Source organism: Notothenia coriiceps, unplaced genomic scaffold (assembly GCF_000735185.1).
Source record: "Notothenia coriiceps isolate Sejong01 unplaced genomic scaffold, NC01 NC01_scaffold00026422, whole genome shotgun sequence".
Lineage (NCBI taxonomy): Eukaryota > Metazoa > Chordata > Actinopteri > Perciformes > Nototheniidae > Notothenia > Notothenia coriiceps.
In genome coordinates this window covers 1369866-1383664 of record NW_011359123.1, presented here as the reverse complement: position 1 = coordinate 1383664, position 13799 = coordinate 1369866, and the positions used below count along the sequence as shown (strand labels likewise).

At 40.9% G+C, this 13799-nt stretch overlaps 1 protein-coding gene across 1 annotated transcript in view; it reads right to left on the bottom strand.

Moving 5' to 3' along the window:
• Positions 1 to 5413: 5413 nt before the first annotated feature.
• Positions 5414 to 13799, bottom strand: part of LOC104957002 (rab11 family-interacting protein 4A-like) — an 8888-nt gene continuing 502 nt past the window's right edge. Inside the window, exons 2-7 of the mRNA XM_010784593.1 lie at positions 9201 to 9304; positions 7949 to 8089; positions 7215 to 7296; positions 6722 to 6859; positions 6504 to 6638; positions 5414 to 5590 (exon numbers count right to left, since the gene is read on the bottom strand). Coding sequence (XP_010782895.1) covers positions 5414 to 5590; positions 6504 to 6638; positions 6722 to 6859; positions 7215 to 7296; positions 7949 to 8089; positions 9201 to 9304 — 777 coding nt within the window. The remainder of the gene's footprint in view (positions 5591 to 6503; positions 6639 to 6721; positions 6860 to 7214; positions 7297 to 7948; positions 8090 to 9200; positions 9305 to 13799) is intronic.

Below are 13799 nucleotides of genomic sequence, written 5' to 3'. Positions count from 1 at the left end.
ACAGCTAATGACAGATGTGCATACGTTCCAGCAGATATGGATCAACAGTAAACGAAAGCAGTATTTTTAACAGGGAATGTTTAATCTTTCTTAATGGACAAATGGCTACACTTTAATTACATTCAACAAACACCCAATGTATCTGTAACTAGCCTAAATACTAGTTTTCATCGCGAGTCCTTAGTTGTTGTTGTTTGTGCCTATTAGTCCTCGGATGTGGTTGGTGTTTTTTTTTTACTGTAAATTATGGATGGTACTGGGTTAAAATGTCAGAAGGCATTCATCCACATTTTTACAATTCATCCTGAGCGGCAGTAGTCGATGCACCATAACCAGAATTCATTTGATCCAGTCTAGACAGATAGACAGAAGTTAGCAGTCTCTTAGAGTCCAACCAGACCAGGCTCACAACAGAGACATCCAGCCAGGAGTTCATAGCAGGAGGGTTCAGACTCAGCTGCCATGGAGAGCTGTAAATACTTCTTCAGACTTCTCTTCTTCTTCTTTCGTTCATCAGGGCCTCAGGGAGTCTCAGAGGGCAGCAGGAGGAGAAGCAGCGAGGTCAGATGTTCACGACGAGGGTCAGAGAGAGGAGGGATGAAGACCGTCAAGTCAGGATCAGACATTGTCAACTGAGTGAGAAGAGGAGGAGTGATGAAGAGGAGACCTGAAACAACAAGTGTTTAATTGGTGAGTCCGATCAATCAATTCTCTATTAAATAATTTAGTTCAGTCAGAATGAACACTGAGGCGAGATCAAACGAAACGCATGCCTGGGAGAGCATGTGTGTGTGGTGTGTGTGTGTGCTGGGTGTGTTGTCGTGTGTGTGTGTGTGGTGTTGTTGTGTGTTTGTGTGTGTGTGTGTGTGTGTGCTGTGTGGTGTGTGTGTGTGTGTGTGTGTGTGTGTGTGTGCTGTGCTGTGTGTCTGGTGTGTTGTGTGTGGTGTGTTGTGTGTGTGTGTGTTGTGTGTGTGTGTGTTGTGCTTATGTGTCTGTGTGTGTCGTGCTGTGTGGTGTGGTGTTGTGTGTGTGCTGGTTTGGCTGTGTGTTGTGTGTGTGATGTAATTGTGTGTGTGTGTGTTGTGTGTGTTGTTGTGTGGTGTGTGTGTGTGTGATGTGTCTGTGTGTCGTGGGTGTGTGTGTGTGGTATGTTCTGTGGTCTGTGTCTGTGTGTGTGTTGCTGTGGTGTGTGTGTGTGTGTGTTTGTGTGTCTGTTTGTGTGTGTGGTACTGTGTGTGTGTTGTGATTGTTGTGTGTGTGGTGTGTGTGTGTGAGACAGCCAGTGATAATGACTAGCCGTTGCTGCTACCAGGACACAGTTATAGATCTACTCTAAGTGTCGTTTAACAGATTGTTCTTATTAGATTTATTTCTAAATGTATTACAGTCATGTGAATCCCCCCACGGATGTAGCTGGAGGCATGTCCTATATTACGAATACCAATATCGGGGTCCAAGTATAAGATACAATTAATTGATCATTATATCTCTACACTCACATTAAATTGTGCTACAAGAAGGCCGCCCTTCTATTTCCCAGAATCCGAGTAAACAAATGGCTAAAGAAAGAATCATATTATCCGTCAAAAAACATGATTCGCAATGTAGGTGTTAAGGTTTGTTTGTGGTTACAGGTTTTTGGTATCCCGAGGAGAAGATACCTTGATGTCTCCATGACTGGAGTGTTTCACACTGAGGTCATTGTTGACTTCACCACTGAGCCACCTCATTCCCCCCCCGAGGAGAACAGACCACAGATCCATTCAAAGCTGCGGAAAAAGCGAGGAAAGTGCGAGATTTTTATTTTTGAACCTCTTCGTTTTTCAAAGGTGAAGATAATCTTGTAGTCTGACACACACACAACACACCACACACACACACACACACACACACAACACACACAACACACCACACACACACACACACACACACACACACACACGCGGCGTACTCCATCACGTTCTATTAAACTGGAGCAAACAAGGTAGTCTCCTTGGCGACCATGATGAATGTGTGCCTGGTGTGTGTGCTGTGTGTTGTGTGTGGTGTGCTGTGTGTGTGGTGTGTGTGTGTTGTGTGTGTGTGTGTGTGTGTGTGTGTGTGTGTGTGTGTGTGTGTGTGTGTGTGTGTGTGTGTGTGTGTGTGTGTGTGTGTGTGTGTGTGTGACACCATCTGTTTAATGGGCTTCTATTCATTTATTCTCACAAACACACGAGTCATTTATTATCCCTTCCTCTCTGCTTCATGAATATTAATGAGTTGCAGGTGTGGTGGACGGAGTCGGTGCTGGGTCTCAACGTGGATCCTTCCCTTAACACACTGTGAGATTCACTGTGTACAATTATATTTCGGCCATATACACTCTATGATTTCAGCTGCTGTGTCCTCAAAGGAGGTGATGATAGCCACAGTTAGCTCGCTAGCAAGCAACGATCATTCGCGATGACAAATAAAAACAGGCTGCTCAACCAAACCAATCAAATTGTGGTACGTCGCTTAAAATAATAAATAACACATATTATTTGTATTATTGTTTGTATAGTGCTGACAGAAAGTCCCGTGAAATTCTGAAATCCCAAAGAAATGTCCGCTTTATTTTGATCAACTCACAATTATATCAGTTTGCATTTATCCTCGACTGTTTGAGCTTATTTTCTATTAAGTGAACATGGAATATCCAGACCCCGTGAACGTGACATGTCTTACAACAAGATTCAGCTTTAATTAATCACTTAATGTATGAAAACAGCAGATTAAAAAACGGTCTAATCCTCTCAGTCTGCAGGTTTCATCTGTTTAATGGAGGACAATGAACACAAGATAATAACATGAAGTCTAATTAAAACATGGTTTCTTCTTCCTGTTCTTCTTCTATTCTAAAAAAAAATATATTCCTCCCGCAGTTCTACATCAATTACAGGTTCTGTTGTGATCATGAAATATTCACCGTGACCTTTTGTTCCTGCAGCTCTGATGAAACCCTTGGTATTGAAGTCATTTGTTCAGTGTGGGAGGAAACCCACAGATGTTATCAGAGCTGGATTCATCTCCAACATTTAACCTTTTACATTTCTGTGTGTGTTTAAATTTAGCTTTCCGAATGAGAGAAAGAAACACGTTTTCCACCTTTTCTGTTTCAGATGTTGTTGTTTTAAGACATGGTTGTACTGCTGGGTGGATAAAGATGGACCTGTGTGTTTTTCAGGTCTGATGAGACGTCACTGAACTGGATGGAGACGAACGAGCTGCTGATTCTGAACGATTCACCGACCTCAGAGAGCTGATCCATCTCTATCCTCCTCACTGAGACACCACTTTGTGATTCTCCCACACAGCACTTTCTGAAATCTGACTGTATCCAGCAGGAGAGCACCAGAGGAGGGGTCGCTCTCCTCTCCCAGGACGGACAGATGTGCAATAGATACTATAAGAAAATACACTTTGATCAGAACATCAAACACATCGTCCATCGCCAACTGAAAACCCACATGTTTAGCTTGCATTTCAACATAAATACAAATACATTGATGCACTTTAGCCCATAATAATGCACAAGCACTTAGAGTGGTTCGGCTGGTTGGAAGCAAACATGTCTGCATTTGTATTTTGTATTTGTGTCTTTGTGGTTTATTGCATTCATTTTTTGTCGCCTTGGAGGTTTGAAGGAATTCATCAGCACCTCATCGGAACCTGAAACTCTCTGACATTAGCCGCATTCACACCGCAGGACTTTCCCTGGTACTTTGGTTCTTTAGTTCCGTTAGTACCAATAATGTCGCGTTCACACCGCCGGGACTACTCAGTGCCGGGAACTCTTTTGGCCATTTTCAGTCCCTGCTAGAGAGGTGGTACGAACCTGGTGATAAAAGAGTGCCAATTTCTATTCTATTTCTATTGGCTGGGCGAATTGCAAACCACGCCCCGTTAGACTCTGAATTTTTTTTGTTAGGCAACAATTTTTTTCCTCGCTACAAAACCACATCCACACCTGAGCGAGTAGTTTTTTTGTACTTTAAAGCAGTTATGACCACACGTACTACAACACCGGAGCGGTGGAATGATGAGGAAGTGTCGGTGCTTCTGGCAATTTACTCTGAGGACGGGATGCAGCAGCTTCTACAGAAACAGTTCCCAACTCCAAATGTTTTAGAGCGATGTTCGACAAAAGCTACTTGAGCGGCGTGATGCCGTTATGGTTATGTCTTGACTGTGCAATAAAACAAACAAACTGGCGAAGCTTTATTTATTGTGTCCCACCCCAAATTTGCAGAATAGAAGAATGTGAGAGCAGACAGGTGTCGGTGGTTGAATTTATCTACAATGTTGCAACCCTTGTGCAGCAATGGCAGGGGCAGAAACACAAGTCTTACACACATAAACACAAGTAATTTATCATGTCATTTGTTTTAGATAAATAAGGGAAAAACACCAAACAACGGTTAATGTCCTTTTCCAAAATCAGCCTGAGGGGGTAATATATAATAAATACATAAAGATAAAGTCCATTGTTATAATGGGGTATTTTATTTGTAAATTACCCTTATAACCCAGCCTCATGGTGCACATGATTCTTTGATTGGACATTTTGTTGGTTTGAGTCATTTGAGCTCGGATTCTAGTATCTTCACGTATCTTAGGAAGATAGATATGAACTTCATCTTGGTGAAGTTGAAGTTGATGCTGAATTCACTATTTAGTAGATAATCATGTGACACTTTATCTTTGCACTACGGTCTGTCTGCTGAGCCTACCTAATATATATATATATAATAATATATATATATATCATGTACAGCGGGTGGGCTTTATACCCCCTCCCCCGTGTAGTTCTTCTTCTCTCGTTTTTTGTTGTACTCGCCGTGAAGTGGTTTTGCGGCCTGCCAGTAAACCCAGAGAAGAAGAAGACAAAGTGACGTCAGCGTAATCTTGCCTCAGGGAAAGTACTGCGGTGTGAATGCGATTGGCACTAGCCCCCTGGCGGATTCAGTGCCGTGGTACTTTAGTGCCGGCACTAAAGTACGGCAAGTCCTGCGGTGTGAAAGCGGCTAAAGTCATTCAAACTAGCTGCACCTTTACCAGCTTTGAGAACACTTTCATGATCAATCATTAGAAAACATATCATATATATTATTCTGAAATGGACCAATCTGCACAATCACTACTTTTACTTTTGGCACTTAAACTATATTTTTTGATGATAATACTTTTGTACTTTTAATTGAGTAACCTTTTGAATGCAGGACTTTAACTGTTACAGAGTATTCCTACACTCTGGTACTAAGTGTACAAGATCTGAGTACTTCTCCCACCTCTATGTACCTGAAAATATTTAGTAAATAAAAACACAGATGTGGTAATCGTTGATGGCATGAACTGTAAGAATGTGAAGCCTGTTAATGAAGGAGTTTACAGATCATAATGAAGGCCGTCCTCCAGCAGCTCTCACCTCGTCTCTGGATGCGTTGTCGATCTCGGCGGCCAGGCACTGGGCCTTGGACGGACAGGAGAACAGGTTCCTGGCCTCGTACAAACTCAGACTGAGGATCTGAGCGTTCAGGTCTTCGTTCTGATCCCGCAGCTTAAAGTTCTCCTGAGGAAGCAAAAAGAGAACAGCTGCTTTTCAGAGGGTAGCGTGAGGAAACTCTCCACCTTGTGCAGCACACAGACTAAAGGTATTAAATATGCTCAGGTATGCTCAGCATCTGACAAAATGCTAACAACTGCATTAAAGTAGAATTGAGCTCGCATCGCGATTAGGAAACTTTTATTCATCCCAGTATTCTTCTTTAAAGAAATAGTTCGCCATTTTGAAATACCCTTTACCCCGATATCTAATGCTATCTTTATAAGAAATGACATATCCTCATGATATGTCATCAAAGAAAATAAAAAAACATTTATTTTATTTTTATTTGACATTTTACTTCTTAAAGTATGTTTATATAAATATATTTTTTTTTTTATTGCAAATTCTAACTTTAACTTATTTTGTTTAGATTTGTATTCATTTTTTTTTGTTATCTTTTAAATTCTAAAATGAAGCAAGTGTCACAAAACCCAATAGCCCACAGAATGAACAGATCTGAAATGACCTTTTTTATGAAATATGTTGTTATACAGCCATGAAATTATAAATACATTTTTTAAATTGTACTTGATTTCAATCTATCGTTTAGTGGACAATTTACTTTAACTTTTGATATTTATATAAATATCTTTATTTGTGTGATCATTTTATGCAGATTCTTACTTTACCCTATTGTGGTTTGTGTACATTTTCTACTCCATTTTGATTCTATCCAAATTCCCCCGGGATAAATCAATGATTTGGATTTGGACATAATGATCTAGATATGAAATGACCTCTATCCTGATATATATCATTATATTCATATTGGAATCTGAAACATATTGTTATATAAAATGAACTATATCGTGATAGAACACTTGTGACCCAGCCCTTCTTGGGAATGAAAGTGGGGAAAAGAAAAAGATAGAAGGACCTGTTTCAGCCTCTTGACTTCGTGTTCCATCTCGGTCTCTCTGGTCCTTGAGAGGCTCTTGCCCTGCCCTGGATGCTCCATCTCCATCTTAAACAGCTGCAGGTAGTCCAGCTCGCGGCGCAGGTCATCGATCAGCTGCAGAGAGAAGACACCGTTCAATGTTGCTCCTGAACTCTCTCCATGAAGAGATGGGTGATCTGTGTGTTCCTGAGCCTCACCTCCTGCATGGCCTCCTTCTCCTTGTTGAACTCGTGGCGGTTCTGCCACAGTTTGTCCATGATCTTCCTGTAGAGGTCCATCTCATCCTTCAGCCTCAGGCCCGTGTCCTCTAGCTTGTCTGTCATCCTCTGCTTCTCCTGCACACACAAACAAAATCAACACTTGCTCTACTGTTACTTGTTTGGACTATATTTATTTTTGTTAAAATAATCCTGTACTACCAGAGAAATGTGCCAAGATGTTGGAACAACTATGCAACCAAAAGTGGATCTGTAATCTGTGATGGGTGCTGTGGATTCACTGTCTATATTAGTTTTCTCTTCAAAATAAGTTGGACCAACCTCTGCATTTTTTTTCTGTCTGTTCTTTTAAGCCATGTTGGCACATTCCCAGATCTCACCATAACATGTTCAAGGTAGTTCAAATATAAAGTAGTTCATAAATAGATACAAATGACAGCAAAACACACGCAAATATTAAAGTCCCACTCACCTGGTCCAGTTTCTCAGTCTGCGACTTGAGTCGGCACACACTTATCTTTATCTCTCCGTTCTCTTCTTCTAACAGCTGTAGCCTGTGTGTCAGAGACAGTTTTGTTTTTGTAAAAAACTGTCAAATAATATCGCCAGCTGTGTCTGCAATCAATGGAATATAAAAGACTACAATTCCCACAGCGCCAGCCTATTAACACACAATATTATGAGCAAGCGGTGTGGGAGACGCCGACGAGACACAGTTCTCAATTTGACATTTTTGAACGTGACCTTCTTTATCATTATCATCTAACAGAAACAGTCTTGCCCCTTTTGTTTTCCTTTGTTTTGGCTCTGGTAAAGGACTATTTCATTAGTTCAATGTTTATCGAAACTATTTGATTTGATTTTGATTAACCTCACGAGCTGCCTATCATCAATCCAACCTTGTAAACCAGATGCATCACAATTGTGAGTCAAATGAATAACATGACAGAACTTTAAAGAAAGTCTCCATAATGGCCGATAGAAACACAGGATGGAAGCTGCGACACTGTTTCTACAAATACACACAGCACCATTAAGAGACAAGATAGATCCAGTTTGACTGAATGAATGATCAAAGAGTGGAAGACAAACCAATGCCCTGGTACAGAGGATACATAGTGGTTTGTAGCTTGGGTCAGTGAGCTGTGCCACAAAGAGGCACTAACTGCTCTCAGACAGCAGCACATGTGTTGGTGAAGAGCAGACCTGTTAGAGAGCAGGTCGATCTCCAGGTTCCTGTCCCGGTCCATCTTGCTGTAGGCCTCGCGGTGCCTCTTGGTCTCCTCCTGCAGACTCTGGTCGGCCCGCGCCTCGGCATCTTTCACCTGCTCCTCCAGCTCGTGCACCCTGACATCAGAACACAGTCAGAGTATGGCAGTGTACAGTTCTGAAATATATCTCCAATACAGCATTCTCTGGAATATTTTGTAAGCTTATTTAACTTCAGCTATACATGTTTTACTTTCCAGCTCCTGTAATCTTATGAGAGCGACCCACAACACAGAAATGAACCCAGAGCACCCCCTTATGGACAAAACAACACCCTGGCACAACATGAGCCATAACCTCACAGAGCTGGAAGAAGTACTCAGACCTAGTACTTGAGTACCAGTGTAGGAACACTCTGTTACAGTAAAAGTCCTGCAACCAAAATGTTACTCAAGTAAAAGTAGAAAAGTATTAGCATCTAAATATAGTGAAAGTAGCGACATTAAAAGTAGTCATTGTGCAGATTGGTCCATTTCAGAATAATATATATGATATGTTTTATAATGATTGATCATTAAAGTGTTCTCAAAGCTGGTAAAGGTGCAGCTAGTCTGAATGACTTTTCAATTCAAATCATTATTAAAAATGTGAAAGTAACTAATAATAACTTAAATAAATGTAGTGGAAGTACACCATTTACCTCTGAATTGTAGTGGAGTGGAATTGTAACAATGTTAATACTCAAGTAAAGTACTCTCAAAATTGTACTTAAGTAAATGTACTTAGTTACTTTAGATCACTGGTAATAAAGCTCATGGAAGATGGAAGTGTAGGATTTCCAGATGAGGTTAGACCTTATATCCTTGTCGAATAAATACATCTTCAATTGGGACAGATTGTTTCAGATTCCTAACCGACACAAACAAACAGATTCAACAAAAAATATGCCCGATTTCAGAATTCCATATGAATGGGATTACTGTAGACTGCAAAGCACCATGCTGGTCTGCAGAGAAACTGAAGTAAAACCACAAAAATCATCAGTTCAATTTGAATTCTGACGTACTACGTTTGCTGGAGCCTGTCAAACCTTTTCCCTCTGAGTTCCCCATAAGCCCCCAGACCCACAGGCTTTCCCAAAGCCAATAATTGCTTTCTAACTGAAGGTTTATGACCCTTCCTGTTATTTTTGTTTGTGAACACTTTCAGGACAACATACAAACATGACTACAATAATGACTTTTCCTACCTGTGGACAAGGTGTGTGTTCTCCTGTTTGAGCTTAGACTTGAGGTCACTGTTGGCCAGATTGTCGCTCTCCAACTCTGTCACCTTCTTCTCCAGATAACTGACCTGAGGAACACAGAAAGGCTTTAGACCCCCCCTTACACACACATTACTCATGTCTGAGGCCTTACCAGGGACACCTAAACACACACTGTCCTTTCAAAGGCTGAGGAGACAAGGGGGCTGTACTGGGAAGCAAGGTTAGTGTGTAAGCCTGGTGTGTTGAGCCAAAAGAGTTCCCATGTTATGAAAGTGGCTCTCATTTAAACTGGCTATATCACATTACATTACATGTTACTTGTTAGACGCTTTTATCCAAAGCGACTTACATACTCAACACTGTGGACAATCCCCACAGGAGCAATTTGGGGTGAAGTGTCTCAGGGACACAACGACATGCTGACTGCAGTGGGGTTTGAACCTGTGACCACCTGATCCCAACACCAACGCACTAGTCCACTGCGCCTATGACAACTTAAGCTGCAGACCTGACCAAACCTAATCGGCTAAAAGATCCTTTCACTAATTATTACCTTNATGTTAACTGGTAAAATAAGATATAAATGAACAACAAAAATAAAATAGTTAAATGTATTTGTTATTGGCCATGGTAGGTTATTGGTTATGTTCATATACTTATTTGATTATTAAAATGTAAACCGATCTTTTTCATATGGGTGTTTTAGAGTTGTACCCCCTTGATCAGGTCTCTAGTAATTGTGTGCTCAAAGTGCACCAGATTGAAGCATTTTACTTTAAAATGTTCCAAAAAATCTTCCCGGGGGGGGGCATACCCCCGGACCCCCCTAGAGGATGTGACGTCCACCCCCCAATTCAAACATGTTCATACAATACTGAATACATTTGAAGCCATTTTGACGTCTATTACCTACAGTATGTCAATAAGTTTCTGTTTTTGCAGTGTATTTGTCTTTTGTAGAGATTTTTCATTTATTCTTTACACATAAAATGTCGCCTAAAATCTCACCTAGGGCAGCAAATTGTCTAGAACCGGCCCTGGTACTAGGCCTCAAGAGCCTTTCTTGTGCTGACACATAGAAACAAATTGGCGGGGCGCACTTCGCACGTGCCTTAGCACCGCTGCTATGACTCCATCCTAGGGGAAACACTGAACCATTTAAAATTAATTGAATAAATTTAAACTCAGTAAATTCAATTATTTACAGGGTAAACTGTAATCAAATGGTCACTGGAGGAAATAATTGGAAAAAAGTAATATGTTTAATCATTAAGGTAAGGACCTTGAGTGTCAAGGTACAGGTTTGAATTTTCATTTTGAAGTCACTTTTTGCATTGATGACGTTTAGAAAACTCTTGTATTACTCCATATTTTATTTGTGCTTACTTTGCTCTCTCATGATGACTGGAGTGTTGCCACAGTGTTGATCTATGTGTGTTGACGGAGCTGCACTGTAAATTATAACTCACAGTGAGGTGAGAAAAGCATCTCCCTCTCTAACTTCTGTAAGTGTATTCAAAGCACAATCTCAATCCACACTGCAATGTATATCCTGAGGGCCAGAGATTAGAAAGGAATAATGCAGGGTACACACACACACACACACACACACACACACACACACACACACACACACACACACACACACACACACACACACACACACACACACACACACACACACATACAGGCATGGAAGTAAATAAAGAGAAATGACCCCCAATTGTGTAACTATAGGTCCTTCACTAGAACAAACTATCCCAAATGCTCTCTAGAGGCAGGATCTCATGCACCCACATTCTCTTTGCTGATTTTATTCTTATTCGGGCATGTGCTAGGGCAAACTTTTAAGCACAACGTACATGCATCCCCATTGTCGGCAGCAATGAAACTATGTATGAATGAATAGTATTTTTTGAAGACCTTACCTTTGCACGCTCCTTCGCAACCTACCAGAACATGTAGTCAGATCTACACTCAACCAAGCAGCGCATGCAGTGCAGCTCACTTCCAACCTCGAACACTTTAGCCCGTCCTGGGAGAGGGATCTTGCTCTCCCTGAGGTTTCTCCCATTTTTCCCTTTAAACTGTGGGTTTTCTCTGGAAGTTTTTCTTTGTACGATGTGAGGGTCTAAGGACAGAGGGTGTCGTATTGTCATACTGATATTCTGTACAAACTGTGAAGTCCACTGAGACAAATGTAACATTTGTGATATTGGGCTATATAAATAAACATTGATTGATTGATCTAGTGATTTGTTTGAACACCTACAACAACATATGTTTACCTGACGAAGGGCCTCTTGTTACTACACAATATGTCTTCTCCCAGACGCCATTGAGGACTTGTTGACAATTGGTGCGACCTTGTAGCAGTGCAAATTGGTAAATGTTCCAACACAGGCTGCAAGAGAAACTTTTTCAATAAAAATGAAACAAACAATCTTCAGGGATATCTTCTTTTCCTTGGACCATGTCCAACCCATTTCCATCTAAAAGCAATCATCTGTGGGAAGTGCGTATACATTTGGTAGCTTGCTTGTAGACTAAATCAAATCAGTCACATTTTAAGAATCTATTGATTCTACATGGTTCTCATTACACGGTGTACTCTGGTGTTCAACCTATTTGTCTGATAGGAAAATGTTTCATCTGTCTTTAAAGATGTCTCTTGTGGTAGGTTCTGCAATGTTTTCCATTATTTGATACACATAGGCCACTGACTCTGGCAGAAATCTAACATATCACTGTTGTAAAGTGAATCCCCTATTCAAGCTGCAACCCCAATTGCCTCTTCTCTCCTCACTACCCACATGTGTCTTGTTCTGCGGTAGTGTTTGAAAAAAGGCAGGAATCTAGTTGTGTTGCTGTCAGCAGAATCTGTGAAGGCTGACAGTAGTGGTGTTGAATCAGAAAGTAATACATGTGCAGTTCAATACCCGAGTGCTCCCACCTGCCCACCGATCCCACAAAAGTTCCTGCTGTCACACACTGGTATACAATTACCATTAAAGCCTTAAACCATATTTGGGTATTATTTATAAACTACTTCTAAAATGTTAATAAGTATTATGATGAAAAGTTTGAAATTGTCGTATACAAATATACTAATTTTTTCAGAGACTTTGGTGGAATTATAACTATGTGTTCATTAAATATAAAGCAGCCAGTTGTTCTTAGCATAGAGAGTGGAAGCCCTCTGGCACCGTCCAAAGGTTAAAAAAATATGCTACCTTCAGCTCCTCTGCAGTGTAGATTAACAATACACTTTATTTTATTTATTACAGCACATTGTGGGTTCAAAGAGGGTTAAGTCTATTTCTACCTACACGCAGTAACTATCTGGATTATCCAGTGGTTCCCTTGACAACCGTGATAACAAGTCTCTAGGAAGTTACTTCACGAAATAGAGGTGCTAATTGGGTGAATTTGTTACTTTTGGATAGAGTCATGCCTGCTGTTTTCCTGTTTTCTGTCTATGTGCTAAGCCAGTGGATCTCAAACTTGTCTGTCATTCCCCACTTTGAACAGGTGGGCCTTTTCAAGCCCCATCTGTTCCTCATCGCTCCAATAAAATGGTAGGCTAAGCTTAAAATTGTATAAAAAAAAAATGTATCGTTCTATAACAGGGGTCTCCAACCTTTTTTAGGATGAGAACTACTTTAAAAAAATAAAACAAGTCGTGAGCTACTTTTTCTCCTCTTTTTTTTGTTTTTTGCAGTGTATATATTTAGCACATTTTAACATTATGATATGCTTACCTTTAACCTTTGTGTACTGTTTGGGTCTGTGGGACCCGTTTTCAGTGTTTACTAAAGAAATGTATGCAATTTTGTTTACTACGCCCAGCCCACGACACAAACGTATTGATTATATCAATTTTAATTATTATTAACCAAATTACAATTAGAGTCTGGAAGGGGGCCTTGGCACCGTAATATATTTGGAAGACGTGGCGTAGTTAGACACGACGAAATTAGACATTTCGTGAAACTTAGCGGTCACGACTTTTCACGATATATTATTAACGAACGAACGGAACCGACCTCGCACATGTAAGTTTTACCGACAAGACGCCGCGACACTTCAGGGCCTGGGGGTGGATACGTTCCTGAACTCGGTGGTTGCTGTCGCCGGTGGCCTTTTTCAGGGTTTTCTTCGCAACGCGGCCCTTCTTTCGTTACAACCTCGCCGTGGAAGTGGGAAGTATTCCTCAAATTTGACACTGTGAAAAGCTTTAGGCAAACAACAGGTGGGGTGAAATGTTATCCGATACAAACTAAATAAAAAATTTGCGTTCCGGCTAGGAGCGGTGCCCTCCCTGTGTGAACCACTCCGCTCGCTCGTCTCTCCCGATGCTCTCTCTCTCTATCTCTTCTCTCTCTCGTGGTGAACATACGCATAAATGATCGACATTTTTCATAGAAGCACAACACACAACTCTCGACATAGGTATTAAGTACAACCGAGTTTCACGGGTCTAACTACCGTAAGTGAAGGAAATCTTTATAGAAGGGACCCCAACGTACGGGACCTGGGGATCTCTACACTCCAGTTGGGGGTTTATTTTTCGCCAAGTTT